Source organism: Sapajus apella, unplaced genomic scaffold, assembly GCF_009761245.1.
Source record: "Sapajus apella isolate SASKATOON/1434 unplaced genomic scaffold, GSC_monkey_1.0 scaffold85, whole genome shotgun sequence".
In the NCBI taxonomy this organism is placed as follows: domain Eukaryota; kingdom Metazoa; phylum Chordata; class Mammalia; order Primates; family Cebidae; genus Sapajus; species Sapajus apella.
Genome location: NW_022437025.1, coordinates 811,255 through 834,023, shown reverse-complemented (window position 1 = coordinate 834,023; position 22,769 = coordinate 811,255). Strand labels below are relative to the sequence as shown.

General features: G+C 58.7%; 1 protein-coding gene across 4 annotated transcripts in view; it reads left to right on the top strand.

Annotated features, from left to right (window-relative positions):
- GAK (cyclin G associated kinase) overlaps positions 1-22,769 on the top strand; it is a 74,502-nt gene that overhangs the window by 14,421 nt on the left and 37,312 nt on the right. For 3 of the 4 annotated variants that reach the window (XM_032253873.1, XM_032253872.1, XM_032253874.1), the window contains 7 exons: positions 5,795-5,937; positions 11,512-11,637; positions 14,594-14,683; positions 16,361-16,496; positions 16,873-16,985; positions 19,254-19,344; positions 21,220-21,343. In XM_032253873.1, coding sequence (XP_032109764.1) covers positions 5,795-5,937; positions 11,512-11,637; positions 14,594-14,683; positions 16,361-16,496; positions 16,873-16,985; positions 19,254-19,344; positions 21,220-21,343 — 823 coding nt within the window. The remainder of the gene's footprint in view (positions 1-5,794; positions 5,938-11,511; positions 11,638-14,593; positions 14,684-16,360; positions 16,497-16,872; positions 16,986-19,253; positions 19,345-21,219; positions 21,344-22,769) is intronic. The other variant, XM_032253875.1, reaches the window with a different exon arrangement.

Genomic DNA, 22,769 nt, shown 5'->3' with positions numbered 1-22,769 from the left:
CACAGACACCAGGGCCTCACCGAGGCTCCCAGCCCTTCCTCTTCCTGCACAGACACCAGGGCCTCACCGAGGCTCCCAGCCCTTCCTGCACAGACACCAGGGCCTCACCAAGGCTCCCAGCCCTTACCCTTCCTACACAGACACCAGGGCCTCACCAAGGCTCCCAGCCCTTCCCCTTCCTGTGCACACACCAGGGCTCACAGCCCTTCCCCTTCCTGCACAGACACACCAGGGCTCACCAAGGCTCCCAGCCCTTCCCCTTCCCTCATACACACCAGGGCCTCACCAAGGCTCCCAGCCCTTCCCCTTCCCTCATACACACCAGGGCTCACCAAGGCTCCCAGCCCTTCCCCTTCCCGCACACACACACCAGGGCCTCACCAAGGCTCCCAGCCCTTCCCCTTCCTGCACACACACACCAGGGCCTCACCAAGGCTCCCAGCCCTTCCCCTTCCTGCACAGACACACCAGGCCTCACCAAGGCTCCCAGCCCTTTCCCTTTCCCCACACACACACCAGGGCCTCACCAAGGCTCCCAGCCCTTCCCCTTCCTGCACAGACACACCAGGGCTCACCAAGGCTCACAGCCCTTCCCCTTCCTGCACAGACACACCAGGGCTCACCAAGGCTCCCAGCCTTTCCCCTTCCCTCATACACACCAGGGCTCACCAAGGCTCCCAGCCCTTCCCCTTCCTGCACAGACACCAGGGCTCACCAAGGCTCCCAGCCCTTCCCCTTCCTGCACACACACCAGGACCTCGCCAGGGCTCCTGTGTGTGGTCAGCTGCGATGTGTGTTAGTCTCTGTTGTTCACGGCACATTTTTCTCTGGATGTCTCTGGGCTCTGACACCAGCTCCTGGGCTGTGCTTCTGGGGCTTCCCTTGTAGCTGGGAGGTGTTGACACCGGTGGGATGTGAATTCATCCTGTGTGCTGCGTAAAACAGCACCATGGGCCTCCCGCTTCATGGTGTCTCGCATTGTCGTCAGCTTTCATTATAAAAGAACATGTGCTCATTGACAAAATACAAGCAACACAGAGTTAGGCCAGGTGCAGCAGCTCATGCCTGTAATCCTGGCACTTTGGGAGGCCAGGGTGGTTGCTTGAACCTGGGAGGCAGAGGTTGCAGTGAGCCAAGATTGCACCACTGCACCCTCGCCTGAGTGACAGTGAGACTGCCTCTCAAAACAGGAACACAGAGTTGTATGAGCACTTATAGAAATGACATTCTACTTTATGTAATTCTCCTTTTTTAAAAAATTTACTGTATCAGGCGCATATATTTACGTGTGTGTGTGTGTGTGTGTATATGCTTTTGACAGAGTTTTGCTCTTATCACCCAGGCTGGAGTGCAGTGGCTCAATTTCGGCTTACGGCAGCCTCTGCCTCCCAGGTTCAAGTGATTCTCCTACCTCAGCCTCCTGAGTAGCTGGGATTAAAGGCATTTGCCACCATACCCAGCTAATTTTTTTATTTTTAGTAGAGATGAGGATTCTCCATGTTGGTCAGGCTGGTCTTGAACTCCCAACCTCAGGTGATCACCTACCTTAACCTCCCAAACTGCTGGGATTACAGCCGTGAGCCACCGTGCCTGGCCTGTCAAGCATATTTTTTGGAGACAGGGTCTTGTTCTGTTGCCCAGGCTGGACTGCAGTGGCTCATAGCTCACTGTAGCTTCAAAATTCAGTACTCTAGCTTTCCTCCCGCCTTAGCCTCTGGACTTGATGAGACTACAGGCGTGCATGACCATGTCTGGCTAATTTTAAAGAGTGAAATTTTCTTAGAGACAGAGTCTTGCCGTGTTGCCAGGCTGGTCTCAAACTTGTGAGCTCCAGCAATCTGCCCATCTTGACCTCCTGTAGCACTGAGATGACAGGTGGTGGCCACTGTGCCTGGCCAAGTTTTGTATTTTTGTAGAGGTAGTGTTTCGCTATGTTGCCCAGGCTGGTCTTGTACTCCTGGGCTCAAGCGATCCTCCCACTGAGGCCTCCTGAAGTGCTGGGATCACTGGCAAGAGCGCCCTGCTCCGGTGTTGTGCCACACAGTGCCTTCGCTTCATTCCATCCCGAAGGCTGCTGTGGGTGTTGGCCTGCAGGCTTCCTGGAGCTGCAGCTGCTGCTGTGTGAGCCTTGCCCACCCTCTGCCCAGCACTTGGTACAACCTGGATAAAGGCCAGATGGGCTTCCCATGGGTCCAGTGATGGACGGTTTGCTGCTTATGTCCCTTGCTCATCACTTGGGAGATGAGAAAGCCTTTGCAAGGCGTAATCTTGGTTCTAGACACCCTGGCTTTGGAAGGTTGAGCAGGACGGGCATGAGAATGGAAGCTGCTCGTGTCCAGCACATTCCTAGGGTGGTGGGTGTCGGGAGTGGTGGGGAGGGGTGGAGCCAGCGGCTCAGTGCCACTCCTGCGTGGGGTGCCGTGGGAGGGAGAGGGTCAGGCCTAGCCCTTCAAGTCATAAATACAGGAGGCAAACTAACACATGCGTCTGCCGGCACACTCCTGGGACTGCCCGCCTGGAGCTGGGTGTACGGCTGGAGAGCTGAGCCGCAGGGCTCTGTGGATGGCACAGCTGTGCCAGGGAGAGCCACGGCATCTCTCAGAAGCGGGAGGGACATGGGCACCCTGTGCAGCTGCAGGTACAGGCCTCACTTGCAGAGGCCTCGAGGTAGGCTCCCGACATGTGCCCGGCCCTCCCGTGAAGCATCCCCTCCAGTGCCCTCTGAGGAAACAGCCACATAGCCGTTCCCCCCTTGGCCGCATACAGGTCTTTCACTTTTAAAAATCCTGTTTATTCTCACTGAGAATGAGAAACTGAACAGGGGCCGGTTACCACTGACATAGACTCATCCCATCTGTGTTGCCAGAGCCAACATAGAGGGCAGGCTGATCCCCAGGCCGGCCTCAGCCTCTCCTGGGTCTGTTCCTCTCTTGCTGAGCACCCCGTTTCTCTGAGGATCGGGCACAAAGCTTTTGAGGCAGCTGTGGTTGGCTTAGCGGGGCTCTTACCTGGGGTTGAGGGCCAGGGCCGGCAGAGCTGGGTGCCTAGAGACTCGGCGGGCAGGTGGGGGCCGTGCTGGGCTGTGCTGGGGGCGTCCGGGCACGTCCCATCTGTGAGTCAATTTCAGCAAGGCCAGCCCGAGCTGCGGTGAGCGTCCTCACATTCCTATTGTCTCTCTGCTCTCACACCGGGCCCTCACGTTCTCACGCTCACGCTGTCTCTGCGCTCTCACGCCGTCCCTGCGCTCACGCCGTCTCTGCGCGCTCACGCCGTCTCTGCGCGCTCACGCCAGGCCCTCACGTTCTCACGCTCGCGCCGTCTCTGCTCTCACGCTGGGCCCTCACGTTCTCACGCTTGCGCCGTCTCTGCTCTCACGCTGGGCCCTCACGTTCTCACGCTCGCGCCGTCTCTGCTCTCACGCTGGGCCCTCACGTTCTCATGCTCGCGCCGTCTCTGCGCTCTCACGCTGGGCCTTCACGTTCTCACACATGCCGGGCCCTCACGTTCTCGTGCTCACGCCGTCTCTGCGCTCTCACGCCGGGCCTCACGTTCTCACGCTCACGCCGTCTCTGTGCTCTCACGCCGGGCCTTCACGTTCTCACACTTGTGCCGGGCCCTCACGTTCTCATGCTCACACCGTCTCTGCGCTCTCACGCCGTCTCTGCGCTCTCACGCCGTCTCTGCGCTCTCACGCCGGGCCCTCACGTTCTCACGCCGGGCCTTCACGTTCTCACACTGGGCCCTCACGTTCTCACGCTCGCGCCGTCTCTGCTCTCACGCCGGGCCTCACGTTCTCACGGCGGGCCCTCACATTCTCATGCTCGCGCCGTCTCTGCGCTCTCACGCCAGGCCTCACGTTCTCACGCCGGGCCCTCACGTTCTCACACTCACGCTGTCTCTGCTCTCACGCCGGGCCCTCACGTTCTCGCACTCACACTGGGCCCTCACGTTCTCATGCTCACATTGTCTGTGCTCTCAAACCAGGCCTTAGATGGCAGGGCTGCCTCTGCTGAGTGGTCAAATTGAGCCAGGTACACACTCTGCTGTGTGCAGGCACCAGAGTCTCAGTGACTCGCCACACAGCTGATCCAAGCCTACGCCAGGTTGTTGGGTGGCTCCCAGAACGCAGGAGAGAATGAGTCCCGGGGGAGGGTACGTGTTTAGGTGCTGTGGGTTGAGTTGGGTCCCTGGGAGGTGAGCGGAAGGGGCGGTCTGGGAGGCATTCTGACTGCAAGAGCAGCGTGTGGGGTCCTGAGGTGGCGGGGGAGGGAGGCTGGTGTGGCTAGGGGTGCAAGCTCAGGCAGCATGGGGGAGACCCTGGGCGGGTTCCGTGGGTGGTGGTGATGGTCTGGGCTCTGGGGCTGCATGGGTCGTGGCCATCAGGGGCATGGAGTGCGCTGAGCAGAGGGTGACAGCAGCTGGGCAAGAGCATGGGGCTGAACAGATGGGGCCCAGGAGTCAGAGCCCCAGGGATGCTCCCACGCTTGGGCTGTAGGCAGCTGAAATCAGCAGGACCCAGCGTAAGACCAGGGTAGCCGCAGGATGGCTTGGGTCTGGACGTCGACGGGGGCCGCGTAGGGGTGCTGGAGTGACTAGTAGTGTGAATGCTCTGGGCCCCAGCAGGTCCTCAGCCCTGTGTGCCACCCGGCCCTCCCTGGTTTCCTGGTTAGGCCAGGGCAGGGGGGCTGGAAGGGGCCAGCCACAGCAGGACGGGGTCCCTGGGGTGTGGGCCATGCAGAGGCTGAGACTGTGAATGTGAAGTGATCATCTGTCATCTAAGGACACTGGGTGTTCACTTAGAGGTTTCAGCACTTGTGTATTTGTGGTCACTTCTTTTCGCATCCGTGTTAGTGACACGCCTGGTTTGTTGCTGGGATGCTGACGTGGTTGTCACGTTACTGACACACCTGGCTGGCTACTGGGGACGGTGTGTTTCCCATGTTCACGGCGCATTGTGCACGCCGGCCTCTGCTCTGTGTGACTTGACTGTGGGGCTGCTCCAGGCCCACCCCTGCTGCTGGGTGGGGGTCCCGTACACGGGCTGTGGTGGGCATCCTCACACCTGTAACCCTTTCTGCAGCAGCTAAAGGAAAGACGGGACCAGTGCCCAGGGTGGGCTTGACTCGGCAGCATCCCGGTGTGGCGGAGTCCATAACATAGCCTGGGCCAGGGAGGGCAGAGCGCTGTTAGTGGCTCCACGGCGATGGTGTAATGGCAGAGGGTGGTAACTGCATCTTGTCCAGGTTCTTGGCGTTTTGAACAAAGAATTGGACAACACTCCCTGCAAAGCAAAGAAAGAAAGTAGCAACACCAGAACAAACGCGGGGATTTGTTGAAAACGAAAGTGCATGCCGCCATGTGGGGGTGGCCTGAGCAGAATCTTCCTGGGTCCACATACCCTAGAGGTTCTCCCCAGCCACTCGCGTTCCCCTCCCGTCGGTGACGTGGGAGCCGCAGTCGGTCTGACGGGTGCAGACAGCAGCAGCCCAAGCATGAGGTGAAGTCACAAAGGGTTGGCTCCTGTGCAGACACCGACGTAGGTGGCCACGCCGCCACAGACGCAGACTCAGCCTTCAGTAAGTCTCACGTGTGGCCAAGCCCACTTCCCACCTGCCAGCGTCCCGACTGCCAGGCAGGAAGGGTCATGGGGAGCCGCCTCTGGCCCTTTTGTTTCTTGGGCTGGAAATCGAGGGTTTTCCTCTTGGTGTAGTTTAGGGAAGTCCCGTGATGCGGCCGTAGGTTCTGGCCTCCAGACCCTGTTCTCTGCCTCAGTGTGAGTCTCGTTCTCTTCTAGGGCAGCTGGTGGAATTTTTAAAGAAAACAGAGTCTCGAGGTCCGCTGTCGTGTGACACCGTTCTGAAGATCTTCTACCAGACGTGCCGGGCGGTGCAGCACATGCACCGGCAAAAGCCGCCCATCATCCACCGGGACCTCAAGGTAGTGGCCCCACTCCCCACGCATCATCCACCGGGACCTCAGGGTAGCGGGCCCCACTCCCCACCCATCATCCAGTGGGACCTCAGGGTAACGGCCCCACTCCCCACCCATCATCCACCAGGACCTCAAGGTAGTGGCCCCCACTCCCCACTCCAGCTGCTCAGCCTCCATTGGTGGGTCCCGTGGTGTCCTGCAGTGAGGAGGCGGGTGTGTGGCAGGTGAGGCTGTGTCTTCTCACCTGAGGAGATGTGCATGAGCTTCTCAACAGTGGAGGCGGATCTTCCAGAAACTGCCCTTCCGTCCTGAAGAGAATTACCGCCTGTCTTACAGGCCTTTGCCCACAGTGGGGATGGACCCACCTCCGTGCTAGGGCTCTTCACTCCCGGTGGGGGTGCTCACAGCCTGGAGCTTCCATCTGGAATTCTAGGTCCCCACGCTGGGCGCTTGCTCACTCCCATCTCTGTGGGGAGCTGCGGACGAGGGTCCTCGCTGGTGGTGTCAGTTTGGGTCCCCCACTCCTACTCAACCCAAGTTCCTTCCTCGGCCCCCCCCAGTGGTGTCAGCCCTTGCCCCCCACTCCTGCTCACTCTGTCCCCCTTCCTTGGCCCCTGGGCAGTCTTGGACCCTGCAGCGGCTCCTCTTGGATCCCGGAGGAAGCTGAGTGCTACTCTGCCTGGCCCTGTCTCAGGCACTGGGGAGGGGGTTGGACCCTTACCTGTTCAGCTTGAGGGGAGCTCCCTGCACTTCATGACTGTTCCCCACTGCCCCTCCCATTCTGTTCACGGGCAGACTCCCTGCCCATCTCTGCTGTCACCACGGGTTTCTCTGAGGCATGGCGTCCTGGGGTTGCCATGATGTGGGTGTGAGCCACTGGCCATGTAAACGGCCGCCCTGCCCACCACACCACCACGCAGCTGCTCTGGGCTGGGGCTGGGCCTGCGCTCCACACAGCCACTGGCACCTTACGGTTTTCCGTGTGACGTGACTGCTTCCCACAGCCCCACCGAGGACACTCCCATCCCATGGGCTGTCTGTGCTTGGAGTTGCTTGTGTTGATTGGGCTGGCCTGGTGGGTAGTACTGGCTGATGGGTTGTGATTTGCCTTTTCCTGATATTAACGAAGTTCAATGTTTGTTCGAGTCACTGCGGTCTTGCTCTTCAGTAAAGTTTCTTTTGTTTCTTGCCTTTTAAAAATGTTTTCCCACTGGTTTGTGTGTTTGGGACAGCTTATGTATTCTCATCATCTTAGATGTCACTTGTGCCGAAGGCGTCTTCCGGTTTGGGGCCCGGTTTTCATTCCCACCATGGTGTCTTTTAAAAAACCCAGGACTTTGTGACTAAGCCTGTGCCCAGCCTGCCCATGGTGGCCCTGTGTTCCTCACGGTGGCCCCATTCTCCTCACGGCGCCCCGTTCTCTTCTCCTCACAGCGGCCCCGCCCTCACCGTGGTGGCCCCGTGTTCCTGGCTGAAACAGTTGCTTTGCTGAAGAGGTTTTTGGGGGTCTTTTTGAGTCAGAGCCTGGCTCTGCAGCCCAGGCTGGAGTGCAATGGCACTAACAAGGCTCACTGCTGCCTCCACCGACTGGGCCCGGCAATCCTCCCACCACAGCCTCCCGAGTGGCTGGGACCACAGGCGCATACCACTCCTGCCTCGTTTTTGTATTTTCAGTAGAGATGGGGTTTCGCCATGTTGCTGGGTTGGTCTTGAGCTCCTGGGCTCAAGTGATCCACCTGCCTCAGCCTCCAAAAGTGCTGGGATTCCAGGTGTGGGCCACCATGCCCGGCCTGCTGAAGAGTTTTAAAGCCTCTTCGCTCCCAGATACTTTTGGCCATGTCTTTGGGGATGTGAAGACATTTCTCTTTTTTTTTTTTTTTTTTTGAGACAGAGTCTTGCTCTGTCACCCAGGCTGGAGCGCAGTAACTCAATCTTGGTTCACTACAGCCTCTGCCTCCCAGGTTCAAGCGATTCTCCTGCCTCAGCCTCCTGGGTAGCTGGGACTATAGGTGCCTGGCACCACACCTGGCTAATTTTTGTATTTTTAGTAGAGACGGGGTTTTACCATGTTGGCCAGGATGGTCTCGAACTGCTGACCTTGTGATCCACCTGCCCCGGCCTCCCACAGTGCTGGGATTACAGATGTGAGCCACCGCAACCGGCCAGGACGTTCCTTCTGTGATTTAGACACCGCGATCCACGATGAGGTGTGGGGAACCGAGCATCGTCTCCTGCTCTCCTGTTCTCAGCCTTCCCTGGTTTTCCCAAAGTGCAGCTCCTCTCAGACCTCTTAATCTAGAGCGGCACCTTTGGCCACGGCTCATGGAGGACACCCAGTGCTGGCCTTGGCTCTCCCACACTGCTCAGGCCAAGGGGACAAGGGGGCCAGTGAGGCCGAAGCCCTGTGGTGTGTCTTGCGGAGCACGGAGCTGTGTTTCAGGTCCTGCTCCCAGCACCCACCCCAGCCTCTCCTCCCAGGAGCTGAAATCCACCTGGCTTGTGTCCAGAGGAATTGACCTCATGTGATTTGAGGTGGGAGCTGTGTCCTTCTGTCCACCTGCACCCAGTGCATTGGCTCGTGTGTGTCTGTGCAGCCGCCTAGGCCCTGCCTCCCCTCCAGCGTCTGCTTGTAGGTGCCTAAGAGGCCCCAGAGCCCCCTGGCTCTCCTCATGTTCTCTGGGTAGGGGGCACAAGGCTCTGTCTCCCTTTGTGTGCCCTGGGTGGGGGGCACAAGGCCGTGGCTCTCCTCATGTGCCCTGGGTGGGGGCCCCAAGCCTTGGGTGGCCAGGCTGAGCTGTTTTTCCTACACAGCTAGTTCCTCCTCAGCCCACCGGGGCGTGGTCTCTGGCGGGAGTTTCACTCTGCATGTCTCTGGTTAGATCAGCCTTTTCCCTGCTTTGCTGTATGCTCCTACTTTATAGCAAATGGGTCTTCATGTAGATTTTCACTATGGATACATGTGGCCTTTTTCATTTGTCCCCTGATCTCAGAGGGCCTAGAAAGCCAGGGTGTAAGGTGGCCAGCTGGACAGATGCCCCAGGGCAGAAGCCTGTGGGCATCACCCTGGAGCCTTCCTCAGCCATGCCCGAGGCCCTTTTGCTCCTGCTCCTTCCCTTCCTTCCTCTCTTCCTTCTGTTTCTTCTTTCCTTGCATTTTCCTTTTCTAAAAATACCTTGTGCCCAGCACACAGGGTTGCTTTTGAGGGGAGGTTCTTCAAGGTTGCAAGCAAGACCCCTGGCTTGCAGAAACTGATGTGCCTGAGGCTCTGTTCTGGTGGGAAGGGGCTTCGGGGCTCCAGGCCGGGCAGGTGCTGCCGGTGGATGGTGCCGTTGGCCATTTGGCTGGTTCTTCCTGAGGAGACCCTCAGTGGCACCGAGACCTTCCTGGTTCACGTTTTTGAAGTGTGATGGATTGTGTAGCGGTGCTCGAGTGTGTGTCTTAAGGAAAACAGAAACAGAAGGGTTAAAATTCATGAAGAATCTGTTTGTGAGCCAGCCCTGCACTTCACAGCAGTGGTCTTTGCTGCTGTTCCATGGCTCTGTGGCCGGAGCCTGGGCCGCACTGCAGCCCCGCAGAGTTCCCCTGGGAGCCTGGGCGGCTCCCGAGTCCTCCGCTGCCGGAGTCCGGGCGGGTCCTTGTCCTCTGCTGCCGGAGTCTGGGCGAGTCCCTCGTCCTCCACTGCGAGAGTCTGGGCGGGTCCCGGGTCCTCCACTGCAGGAGTCTGGGTGCGTCCCATGTCCTCTGCTGCAGGAGTCTGGGTGGCTGTCTGCGGAGGGGCAGGCAGTGCATGCCCCACGTGCCTGCCCCATGCTTCATCTCTACTGGCTATAAGTGGGCACGGGCAGGCGTGTGGGGGTGAGGGCACTCCTGGCCTCAGTCACTTCGTGCTGCTGCTGCTTCCCTCTGTGTGCTCTGCATCCGAGCCAGGGTCGCTCATCTTTTCTCCCCTGGATGTCCTGTGGGTAGAGCCAGGCCCCGCTCTGCATCTGATTCTCTTTCTTGGCCCTGTTCCACGTGTGTCCTGCACTTCCTCACGGGCCCGTGCTGGGCATGGGCTTCACTGGGTTCTCTATGGTCTGCCGTGGGTGGCACGTGTACCCGTTTCCTTTTCTTGTTTACAACGAGCCCTCCTGTCTGCACCTGTGGACAGCCCGTCCAGCTCGCTGGTCCATGGAGCAGGTGTCCTCTGTAGGACAGAGGCCTGCAGGGCGCTGTGGTTGGAGGGCGTCTGCAGCCAACCCTGGGTGTCCCCTGCACTCTCGGACACTGCGGTTCCATGCTTCGCCCGCCCAGGGCATGGCAGGTGCTGCTCCCTCAGCCTGTCCAGGGTGCCCATGGCCTCAGTTTGCCTTTTTCACCTGTCGATGAGACTGACTCTTCAGAACCTGGGCATCCTCTGGGGTAGTGTCTGCGCTCCCCTCGCTGCCCGTGGGAGCTTGTGCTGGCCGCATGCATGCTGAGCACCTTCCATCTGTGGTGGTCATGCTGCCTTCTGGAGCCCTGTACTGGCACAGCTCTCTCTCTGCAGAGAGTACCCCCTTGCCTGCCTCCTCCATGTCTGTGACATCTGTATCTTGTTGAAGAAGCCACTCCTTCCCTAGCTCCGGAGGAGCTCCTGTGGGCCGTCTTCCAAGAGAGCTGTGGTTTGCCTTAAAGTTGGGGCTGAGGCTTCCTTGACTGTGTGAGCTGGGGGTGAGGTTTTCTTCTTTGTTCTGGTGGACACCAGTGCTAGCAAATGGGCTGAGTGCCAGCCTGTGGTGCGGGCAGCCACTGACATCCGTGGCCTCTCGGCATGCTCACTGGATTCCCTGTTGGGCCTGCCGGAGCTACATGATGAACTGTAACGAGACTTCACCATTGTGGGGCCCTTTCTGCCGCTTCGTGTCTGAATATACATTTTTTATTTTTTTATTTTTTGAGAGGGAGTCTCTGTTGCCCAGGCTGGAGTGCAGTGGCACGATCTTGGTTCACTGTAGCCTCCACCTGCTGGGTTCATGTGGTTCTCCTGGCTCAGCCTCCCAAGTAGCTTGGACTACAGGTGCCCACCACCACACCTGGCGAATTTTTCTACTTTTGTAGAGACTGGATTTCAGCACGTTAGCCAGGCTGGTCTTGAACTCCTGACCTCAGGTGATCCTCCCGCCTCGGCCTCCCAAAGTGCTGGGATCACAGGCGTGAGGCACCACACCCGGCCCTATGTGCCACATTATTAATTGAGTTACTTTTTTTGATTTATGGTTGGTTTTTTGATTTTCTGCTTTTGTTTTTCTGAGTTACACATATTTGATCATAAGTGATTTAAGACATGTTTAAGGAAGACCCCTTTACTGACCTTTGTGAAATTCCTCAGCCCCTCGGGGCCTGCTTCTTGGGCTGGGCCCCTCTGCCTGCCAGAGCCCCTCTGCGTAGGCCTAGAGTGGCCCCTGCACCCCTTGCTGGCCAGTGCAGAGCTGGCTGTGCCCACGAGTGGGAGGTGCCGCTGTCTGGGAAGGGCCCTGGCTGTGTCTAACACCCGTTCATTTTCCCCGAAGTGTCTCTGTCCACATCAGGTTCACGGGGTTGTCTTCTGGAATTTTATAGGTTGAGAACTTGTTGGTTAGTAACCAAGGGACCATTAAGCTGTGTGACTTTGGCAGCGCCACGACCATCTCTCACTACCCTGACTACAGCTGGAGTGCGCAGAGGCGAGCCCTGGTGGAGGAAGAGGTAAGCTGAGCAGGGCCTGTGCTGGAGGAAGCCAGCCCTCCCCAAGTTCTGTGCCCTGGGTGCTCTGTTCCCTGCCGGGTGAGCTGAGCGGGGCCCGTGCTGGGGGAAGCCGGCCCTCCCTGGAGTCTGCACCCTGAGCATTCTATTTGCTGCCATGGTGTTTTGAGTGGGGACCTGCAGCCATCCTGGAGCCAGAACCTCAGCAGCATCCCCCAGGCCTACATCCGAGTCCCGGTTAGCTGCACATCCTGAAATGTGGAACACCGCATTTCACCTCCGTCCCCCAAGGCGGACATCCCGAAACGTGGAACACCGCATTTCACCTCCGTCCCCCGAGGCGGACATCCCGAAACGTGGATCACCGCATTTCACCTCCGTCCCCCGAGGCGGACATCCCGAAACGTGGAACACCGCATTTCACCTCCGTCCCCCGAGGCGGACATCCCGAAACGTGGAACACCGCATTTCACCTCTGTCCCCCGAGGCAGACATCTCGGCCAGTCAGCTGCACATCCTGAAATGTGGAACACCACATTTCACCTCCGTCCCCCAAGGCGGACTTCCTGAAATGTGGAACACCGCATTTCACCTCCGTCCCCCCAGGCCGACATCCTGAAACGTGGAACACCGCATTTCACCTCCGTCCCCCCAGGCTGACATCCTGAAACGTGGAACACCCCATTTCACGTCCGTCCCCCAAGGCGGACGTTCTGAAATGTGGAACACCGCATTTCAAATCCGTCCCCCAAGGCCGACGTCCTGAAACATGGAACACCGCATTTCACCTCTGTCATCCTCCCAAACCCACCTCTGAATGTTGCAGGGCTATTTTTTCTTGGATTTTTTGATGGTGGTAAGATGTACATTACAGTGCTTTATCAGTGTGGCCATCGTAAGGGGGTGGCTCGGTGGCAGAAACACATCTGCAGGGTTGTTCACCATCCATCTTCAAAACTGTTATCTTTTAAAACACAAAATGGCTAAATTTTTTGTAAAATCACTTAGAAATGTGTCTGCATGAGAGTCTGGGTGGCGTGTTCTCTGGGAGTGAGCAGACACATCCTGTGGCAGCCTGGATGGATCCTCGCCCCCCTAAGGGACTGACTCAGACCAAGAGGAGGCAGGCACCCGGCAGAGCCGCCGTTGGTGCTGGGAAGGGGTTTCTGGGATGGGCAGAGGGAGAGACTCAGACTGAAAGGAGGCAGGCACCCAGCAGAGCTGCCTTTGGCGCTCGCCGCTGGGAAGGGGTTTCCGGGTTGGGCAGAGGGACAGACTCAGACTGAAAGGAGGCGGGCACCCAGCAGAGCCGCCTTTGGCACTCGCCGCTGGGAAGGGGCTTCCGGGATGGGCAGAGGCAGGCACTACAGCAGTACAGGCTGTGGGACCCAGGTGCTGCTGGGGTCGGGGCATCCTTTCTGCAATCTCCCCAGGCTACTCATTTGCAACCTTTGCATCTGTCTACAGGTAGCTTGCACTGCATAAGAAATGCACATAACTTGTACAAACCATACGGAACAGAAAATAACGGGGAATGATGGGGGCAGGGAGTGTCTGAGGACGGAGGCCAGGAGTCCCCCAGGCCCTCTGAACCCACATGCTGTGCACAGTACACATGTGCTCATGCCCACACAGCACACACCGTCCTCATGGCAGAGCCATGGGCCTCACTGGCACCTGCAGTTCTAGCACGACTGTGGGGCCACGGTCCGTCCTCAGTGAGGGCCTGGCTAGCGTCTGCACAGCCCACAGACTCAGGGCCACCTGCCCTTCACCGAGGAGACGGATCCTGCAAGGCCCAGGGCTCACCTGGAGCCTTCTCCCCTGACCTGCTCCCGAGGCCGAGGACAGGCTGTTGAGGGTTGCCCGCAGAAGTCCTGGGGTTCATTTCCTCCTCTGTCGTGGTTCTGTTACTCACTTGGAATGCATTTGGGCTTATCTGCCTATTTATATGAACAGACTTGTTACTCTCAACTACTCTAAAAAATAGAGAAGAGTGGAGCTGAGAACACAGGGTGGCCCCATCCGTGTTCTCTCACAGCCCCTCCTTCCTCTGAGCCCCTCGCTTGGCTCTCCTCCCAAGCTCCTTTCTCCAGAGGCGAGTAATACATGTACGTCTACTGCCCGCACGTGACCCGCTCTCACCCTGCCTTGGAGCTGGACGAGTTATGTGTGCGTCTGCACCAGGGCCTTCTTGCTCTCGGGTCTTGCATTTGTAGCTGACGGTTCCGGCCTCAGGGAGATCATTCCTGAAAAGCAGGTCTTAGAGTGGAGAGTGGTTTATTCTGCTTTCTGTCGGCTCTCATTTTCTGTTCTCTTTAGAAATTGTGGCCTGCCCCAAGCCATGCGCTGTCCTGCTGTAACCACAGAGCCCCTCTGCCGCTGCTCTCCTGTGAATCTGCAGTTGAGGGTGGGGGTTTGTCTGTCTGCCGTGCACAGAGATTCACTCTTCCTCACAGCTCTTCGGCCCCAGCCCCTGCCTCTCCAAAGTGCCCGTACGTGTTGCTGAGGCTCTCACCTGTTAACCTTGAGCCAGTCAGGTGAAGCTGGTGGGCAGCCTCCTCCCCTGGTGCCCGTCTTGTGCCCTGGGGCTCTGGGCACAGCCACTCTGGAGTGGGGCCCCTGTGCCAGGTGAGGGGGCACACACCCTTCTCCTCAGCAAGCAGAATTGGTACATGGCAGGCGAAGACGTGGGTGCCTTGTGCCATGAAGCACGGGAGGCCAGGGGAGATTGAAGGAGGCGAATGACTCGGTCCTCCTCCTCACCTTTGGACCAGCTGAGTCCGAAGGTGAACGGTGGAGGCAGGACTGGGCAGGCTGAGGTCATCGCGGGCCACAGTGTGTGGTGCAGGCTGCTCCCTGCTCTGCTGTGCGTTTGGAAAGCCGCACCAAGTGATGCAACATAAAACACGTTGTTTGTGGGGTGTGACTTTCCCTTAAAAATGTTGTGTTTTTTCAGATCACGAGGAATACAACGCCCATGTATAGAACGCCAGAAATCATAGACCTGTATTCGAACTTCCCGATCGGCGAGAAGCAGGATATCTGGGTGAGGTCTGGCGCCTCTCGGCGGCCGTTCCTGGCTCTGCATGTCCCAGCTCGGCCTGAGGCAGTGAGGGCACCTGCCACGCAGAACCAGCCTGCCTCCTTGGTGCCCTCTCCCCTCCCCTTTCTTTATTTTTCCTTTCCTTAAGAATCACTGTGACTACGACTTCTTTGTCATTTTTGTTTTTGTTGGAGACAGGGTCTTCTCTGTCGCCCAGTGCACTGGTGCAACCTCCACCTCCTGGGCTCAAGGGATCCTCCCACCTCAGCCTCCCAAGTAGATGGGACCACAGGTGCATACCACCATGCCCAGCGATGTTTTTGTATTTTTGTTAGAAGATGTGGTCTTACCATGTTGCCCAGGCTGGTCTCGAACCCCTGAGCTCGAGCAGTCCATGGCCTTAGTCTCCCAAAGTGCTGGGATTACAGGCTTGAGCCATCACGCCCTGCCCCACCGCAACTGCTTCTAACGGGATGAACTGAGTAGTGGTTGCAGTGTCCTGTGCAGCTGGGTTGGCTTAGAGCCTGTGTGTCTGGGTCTGCCTGAGGCTTCCCTCAGCCCCGTCCCCGCCTCACCCCAGCCTTGGCAGGCTCAGCTCCCCTGTTCAGAGCTGGGCCAGAGTGAGGGCTGGGCCTGATGGGCAGGGTGGTCTCCTGTGTCCTCCCTTTTCCCTGCACCTCTCCAAGGCCATGTCCCCATCGACTGAGGGTGGCCACACGTGGTGGGTGCCCTGCCCTCTAGTTCTTTGACTTCCCCTCACCCCGTCATTCAACCACCAGGTGGGGTGCTCGGCCCTCCGTAGTGTGTTTGCCTAAGAATCACAGTGCGTGGGGCTGCAGGGTGAGGCCCTCTGTCCTTTGAGGTGTGGAAGGTCGGGGCTGTGGAAGGTCATTGTTTGTGTTCTTGGCCCAACCCTGTGACTGGCCTTCTGCCTGTTCCACATGAGGACACTCCTGGCCTGCTCTTGCTCGGCCTGGGGTCCTGGTGACACTGAAGTGATCACCCATCCCTCCTCTGGGCTCACATAAAAATTGGGTGATTGATGAGAAATCACTGACCGTTCAAGGCCAATTCTGTGAAAACCCTGAGTGGACGGAGGAAGCGGCTTCCTGCAGCGTCTGCCCTGTGCCCTATACCCTGAGCATGGGGTCAAGTCGGAAATGTGGGCCTCAGCTGTTGTCGAGGACAGGATGGGCGACTGCCCCTCACACAGCACACCGTGGGGTCTGTGCTGGTCCCACCAGCCCATGATCCTCAGTGCACGAGTTTGGGAACCGTGGAATTGTTAAAGGAACCTTCCATCTGAAGAGCCTGGAGTCTGTTTAGCGCGGTTGCCTAGACAGTTCTTTGTGGCGAATAAAGGTGGAACGTCTGGGCTTCCCTGGGCCGTGGGAAGCACTGCTGCCAGCTCCACACAGCCAGGCAATGCTTGTGTCACCACCGACTGTACCCCTGGGATCCCCAAGGGAGGGGCCGCCCCTCGGCTAGTCTCTCGTCTCCAGTGCCCATCTCGTGCCCTCATCCCCGCAGGCCCAGGGTCAGCCCTGCCCTCCCCACCAGCCTCAGCATCTCCCCTGCCCTCCCCTGGAGCCTCGGCGTCAGCCCTGCGCTCCCTGTGAGCCTCAGCATTAACCGGTGCCCTCCCCACCAGCTTTAGCATCAGCCCTGGTCTCCCCGCAGGCCCTGGGCTGCATCTTGTACCTGCTGTGCTTCCGGCAGCACCCTTTTGAGGATGGAGCGAAACTTCGAATAGTCAACGGGAAGTACTCAATCCCCCCGCACGACACGCAGTACACAGTCTTCCACAGCCTCATCCGTAAGTCCCGCTGGGATTCGTCCGTAGGGCAAGACCCTGTAGCACAGACCTCGCCTCGCTCTGGAGGCCTCGCTCTGGAGGCCCCGCCCAGCCTGCGGCGCTGCTCACCCGGCCCGTCACCATGGTTTTGACTTGTCCCTGGGGGTGGCTTCCACAGAGCTCCCCTGCCAACCACCCTGCTGGTGAATGTGCGGTGCTCTGAGTTTTGATCATTTAGTTTGGTTTTTGTTCTTCCCTTTGCTGCTCCCTTCTTGCCTCTGAAGTCACTGATGTGTGTAGAGGGAGTGGCCTCTGGTGGTCTGTGACCTCTGCCAGTGCAGGGGGTGCTGGCCCTGGGGAACTGTGGGGCCGAGCACACGCTGTGCTTCTGCCACAGGCGCCATGCTGCAAGTGAACCCAGAGGAGCGGCTGTCCATCGCTGAGGTGGTGCATCAGCTGCAGGAGATCGCAGCCGCCCGCAATGTGAACCCCAAGTCTCCCATCACAGAGGTGAGTAAGGTACTCGTGAGCTCCACATCTCTCCCGCTTCATCTGGACCCTGCACCCTGGGGGTCCCTGCCCACTTCATGTGGAGCCACAGCTCTTGAGGGCCCTGGGCTCCTGCAGGAGCAGGGGCACCACCGAAGCCCAGGGCCAAGACCCAGGGGCACGCTGGGGCCATCGCCAAGGTCTTCACACTGCACGCACTCCTCTGGCCTTGAGTTCTACAGGCACTTTTCTGGGTGGCGTGAGTTGCTCCTGCGTCTGTGTTTCTGGGGCCCTGTCTCCAGGCCAGCTCAGCTGACTTTCAGCTCCGTGCCTCGTGGTTGCAGCCATCTCCAGGCTGTGCCTGGCCAGGGTCACTTCCCAGGCACCCATGGCTGCCGGCAGCATCAGGGCCTGGGGGCGGGGAGACAGGCCAGCAGGGCTGCGTGCTTTGTAGAAGTGTGTGGCCTGGGAGGCAGCAGCACATATTAGCCAGAAGATGCTCTCAGGGTCTTTTCTGACCTAGCCATGGACCGGGTACAGTCTCCATCACCAGACCCTCAAGGCAGAGCAGACAGGCCCCCGGACATCCCAGCTCAGGGACTAGGTCAGGACACGCAGGGCCCCCCTGCAGCCCTCAGAGGGGTCTGTGTCCAAGGATCCAGGACTCTTGGCTCCTGCGTTTTGTCCCCTTTTCAGCCATTGCAGTGGACCTGACCCAGGCAGTGGGTGTGGAGCACAGGAAGGGAAGGTCAGAGCTACTGCCTGAGTCCCTGTCTGAGGTTGGGAGCCTATGGGAAAAGCATGGTCTGGGCTGAGTGGACGGTTTGCATTTCCCATGGAGGAAGGACGGTCTGGGCTGAGTGGTGGGTTTGCAGTTCCCGTGGAGGAAGGACGGTCTGGGCTGAGCGGAGGGTTTGCAGTTCCCGTGGAGGAAGGACGGTCTGGGCTGAGCGGAGGGTTTGCAGTTCCTGTGGAGGAAGGACGGCCTGGGCTGAGTGGACGGTTTGCATTTCCTGTGGAGGAAGGATGGTCTGGGCTGAGTGGAGGGTTTGCAGTTCCTGTGTGGGGTGGATGGTCTGGGCTGAGGGGAGGGTTTGCAGTTCCTGTGGAGGAAGGATCGTCGGGGCTGAGTGGAGGGTTTGCAGTTCCTGGTGGGCTGCATGGGGGTGGAAACCTGGGAGCAGCGGAGTCCCAAGGTGCCAGGCACAGGTGGGGAGGGGCTGTGTTGCCTCTTTCTGGCAGCCATCGTGGCTAGTGCACCAGCGGAGGGAGGGACCCCTGATGCTGGATATAGGGAGCGTTTTGAGGTGTGGGGCAGTCTGAGGTGGGAGAGTTGGTGTCGCTGGTGACCTCTCAGCAGCTTCCCTGGGGCCAGTCAGAGAGCAGTGGAAGGAAAGCGCTCCTGGGCAGCCTCGCTCTTTAGCAGGGCAGCCTGGGCTTGGCGTCCTCCTGCCTCGGTGGCTCTACGGAAAATGCCTCTCAACTCCCGGAGGTCATGGACGACAGTGGGCTCGCGAGGAGGTGCGGGCCTCATGTTTCATCTGGCAGGCTGGAGGAGATCTCCATGGGGCAGGAGGAGGTGCTGCTGGGCTGATAGGCAGGCAGGCCACTAGCGATGGGGCCCTCAGTGCTTCTAAGCTGGGACCCCACAGAGACGAACATAAGGCCCCTGCTCAGGCCCCCAGAAAACAGTCCATGGTGGGGCTGAGCTCACAGTGAAATAAAAATACTGTCCCCATAAGGCAGTGAGCCCCACGGGATCGCCTTCAGAACCCAGGACCTGAAGTGATGGAACATCCCAGGACAGACAGGCCATGTGTCTGCCTAAGATGGTGTGGGATGGGAGACAGAGGCTGCAGTGAGCTGAGATTGTGCCACTTCACTCCAGCCTGGGTGACAGAGCGAGACTCCGTCTCCAATAAAAAAAAAAAAAAAAAAGAAAAAAAGATGGTTGTGCAGACTGGGAAGAGACAGAAATGGAAGAGGAACAGAATGTGCAACCCAAGAATCTCGAAAGCTGGGCTGGAGTTCTGGGCGGTCGCGGCGGCCCCGAGTGAGGCAGACCCCACTTCCTCCAAACGCCTGAGTGTCCACTCCCCGGGTGCGCGTGTGGTTTTGTTTGTGGAGTTCCAGCCGAGGCTTTGGCCTGTGGGTAGTGCCTCCCTTGCACTGTGTTGTAGGTGGGGCAGAAGATGGGCTCTAAGGGTGACCATGCTGTGCCTCTCCACCACGTGGGCAGGCGTGAGATGTCAGTTTAGAGCCCTGACCTCTGCGTTTTCATTGTTACAGCTCCTGGAGCAGAATGGAGGCTACGGGAGCGCTGCGCTGTCCCGGGGGCCACCCCCTCCCTTGGGCCCCACAGGCAGTGGCTACGGTGGAGGTGAGTGCCCTGTCCTGCGCCCGCCACCTGTCCCTTGCTTCTGCTGCTACCCGGGCACCTGCAGGACATCGGGGCAGAGGCTGAGGGCCTTCTCTCCCAGGGCCTCCTCTCCCACTGGAGACAACTGTACGGTTGGGGTCCCTGAGCCCACCTTCGGGTTCCACAGTTCACTGGGGCTCATAGAACTCAGCAAAGCTGGTGTCTCGGTGCAGGTTGGAAGGGGGACAGGAGTCAGACTCAAGCCAGCCGAGGGAAGAGGCCTCACTGAGGGGTTCTGTACAGCGGTGCCTGCCAGGAAGGCAGCCTGCACCATGGCCGAGACAGCAGCGTTTATCACACCGTTGTGTCTGGCACAGCCCAAGGCCCCAGGGAAACACACCCCTTTTGGGGAGTGAGGGGGCATCCCAGGTTTCTTCCCAGGAGGTGGGGACGAAGGGCCAGCCTGCGGTGGGCAAGATGAACCCTTTACTGCAGCAGTGACCCTGAGGCCTGGGTGCAGGAACGGGCACTGCACAGCCGAGGGTGGTGGGGGAGACAGTTCTGCTACTGGTACTGGTGGGAGGTGGTCCCTTCCGCTGCGTGAGGAGTGGGCACCTGTGGTGGGCCTGGGAGCGCTCCGGAAGGTTCTGGGGAAGCCATTGAGGACACGGTCCTGACAGGCAGCGGCTGAGTGTGTAGCTCTGCATGGCCCTGCCCCCTCCCGACCTCACCCCCTATCTCCGCTGGGGTGTGGGAGGGCTCACCTGGGTCCTTCAGCTCTGCCTCCCAGGGAGGAGCTCGGCCCCATGTTCGGGGCACCCGGGCCACACAGTGTGGGTCCTGCAGGCGCAGGTGCCGTGGCCGGCTGGGTCTCTGCTGGCCCGAGGGAGGGTGAGTCCTTGAGTGCCGGCTTCTGCGGGGCCTCCGTCTGCTCTGTGCTGCCTGGGCCTCTGTCTCCTGTCTGCGAGAGGGACGTGGGTCAGGTGGGGGTTTTTGTTTGTTTGTTTCTTTTTGAGGCGGAGTCTCACTCTATCACCAGGCTGGAGTGTAATGGCGCAGTCTCGGCTCACTGCAGCCTCCGCCTCCTGGGTTCAAATGATTCTCCTGCCTCAGCCTCCCAAGTAGCTGGGCTTACAGGCATGCACTGCCATGCCCGGCTAATTTTTGTATTTTTGGTAGAGAAACGGTTTCACCATGTTGGCCAAGATGGTCTTGATCTCTTGACCTCGTGACCTGCCCGCCTCAGCCTCCCAAAGTGCTGGGATTGCAAGTGTGAGCCACCGCGCCTGGCCTGTTTTTTCTTTGTTTTTTGTTGTTGTTTTTTAAGATGGAGTCTTGGTCTCTCACCCAGGCTGGAGTGCAGTGGTGCGATCTCAGCTCACTGCAACCTCCAACTCCATGGTTCAAGCAATTCTGCTGTCTCAGCCTCCCAAGTAGCTAAGATTACAGGTATGCGCCAGCACGCCCAGCTATTTTTGTATATTTGGTAGAGACAGGGTTTCCCTTTTTTTTTTTTTTTTTTTTTTAAACACTAACTCATGCTGCCAAAGCCACCTGTGAAGACCTCACTCCCAGGACCCTCCAGGTCAGGGGCTGCCACCCTGTGTTCCTGTCTGTGGTGGTGGTGGCCTGAAGCTGTGGCCATGAGACTGGCCTGTCCTGGCAGACAGAGTTCCAGCCCAGGCTGTGCTGAGGCAGCCCCATAGACCTCCACACCCAGATTGGCCACTTCGTGGGTCTCTGGAAAGGCTGAGGACAGGGTCAGACCTGCCAGTGCTGCAGCCTGGCTTGCCGCTGGGTGTGTGTGGGTGGGGGGCTTGGCCGTGCCACCTGGCATCGTGCACCTGGGGAGGTGGGACAGAGCACCTGTGGCCTGCTGAGACTGTCTCCCTGCAGGCCTGGCCCTGGCGGAGTACGACCAGCCCTATGGCGGCTTCCTGGACATTCTGCGGGGTGGGACGGAGCGGCTCTTCACCAACCTCAGGGACACCTCGTCCAAGGTCATACAGTCTGTTGCCAAGTAAGTGTGAGGCCCCAGGGCCTTGGACCTGCTGTGCTCGTTCCAGGCTCAGTCCCGGTTCTCGCTCCCCAGCTGCGGTGGAACAGCTGGCTCCACAGGAGCCCTCAAGGCATGGGACAGCATCACCTCTTTGTCCCAGGGAGTCGGAATGAGCCCAGCACCCCAAGCTGGGCAGATCCCTTTCCTTTGACTCCTGTGGGGCAAGGCCCTGCTGTGGAGATGCCTGGGCCCACCCTCCACTTGCTGTGATGATGCCCCTCACACTGGGTGCTCCTGGGCTGTTCCTGGGACTCTTTGCTGCAAATTGGGTGAAACAGCTGTGGTGATGCCTCACTGAGGCAGTCCCCTGAGTTAAAGCCCTTGTTACTCAGACTTAGGCCAAGTGGGTGGGTCTGAGCGTGTGGTGGGAGGAAGTCTCCCTCTGGCTGGGCCATCAGAGGGCGTGTCTGTGTGGGGGTGGCCCCTGGCCCCTGACATCGGCCCACGGGCCCGGCAGCCTCTGCTCACAGCACACTGGAAGTGTTCCAGAGTGCGGCCTCTGTGTCCTGGGGTTTGTGTGCTGGGTTTTCTGGAGGAGCTGGATGCCCAGGAACACACTGGCTGCTCATCTGTCCCTGAGGACATGCCAGCTCAAGGGTGTCGGCTGTGTCAGGAAACAACCTAGGAGCTGGGTTGGGTTGACACCAGTCACGTGGGAGCCACATGCAGCCCGTCATGGACACTGCATTCCTTCTACAGCCGGCGACACCTTCCGCCGTGTTCCTTTGTTCTTTCCTTTGTGCTGTGATCGCTGTTTTGTGTCTTCAGCACCAGGTAGACGTGTGCCCTTGTGCCGGCATGTGGCCCAGCGTCTATGCACATGTGATCGTGGGTGCATGTGTGCCCATGTGTAAGGATGTGTCTGTGACTGTGTGAGGACATGGGCGTTATGAACATGTATGTGTGTGAACACTTGTGCGTGTTTAAATGCTGGTGTGTGTGTGTGTGTGTAAGGATGTGTACATATGATGTGAGCATGTATGGGCATGTGTGTGAGTGTTGGTGTCAGCATGTGTGCTGGTGCTTGAATGTTCGTGTGAGCTATGAGACTGCACATGTGCATGTGTGTGTATGAGCATATGCATGTGTGAGCATGTGTGCATATGTGTGAGCTATGTGCATGTGTACGAGTGCCTGTGTGTGATCCATGGACATCAGCATGTGTAGGAGTGCCTGTATGTCTGTGAACTGTGAGCTGTGTGCACGTCAGCATGTGTACGAGTGCCTGAGTGTGAGCTGTGTGCACGCATCAGCATGTGTACGAGTGCCTGTGTGAGCTGTGTGCACGCGTCAGCATATGTACGAGTCCCTGTGTGTGAGCGGTGTGCACACGTCAGCAAGTGTACGAGTCCCTGTGTGTGAGCTGTGTGCACGCGTCAGCATGTGT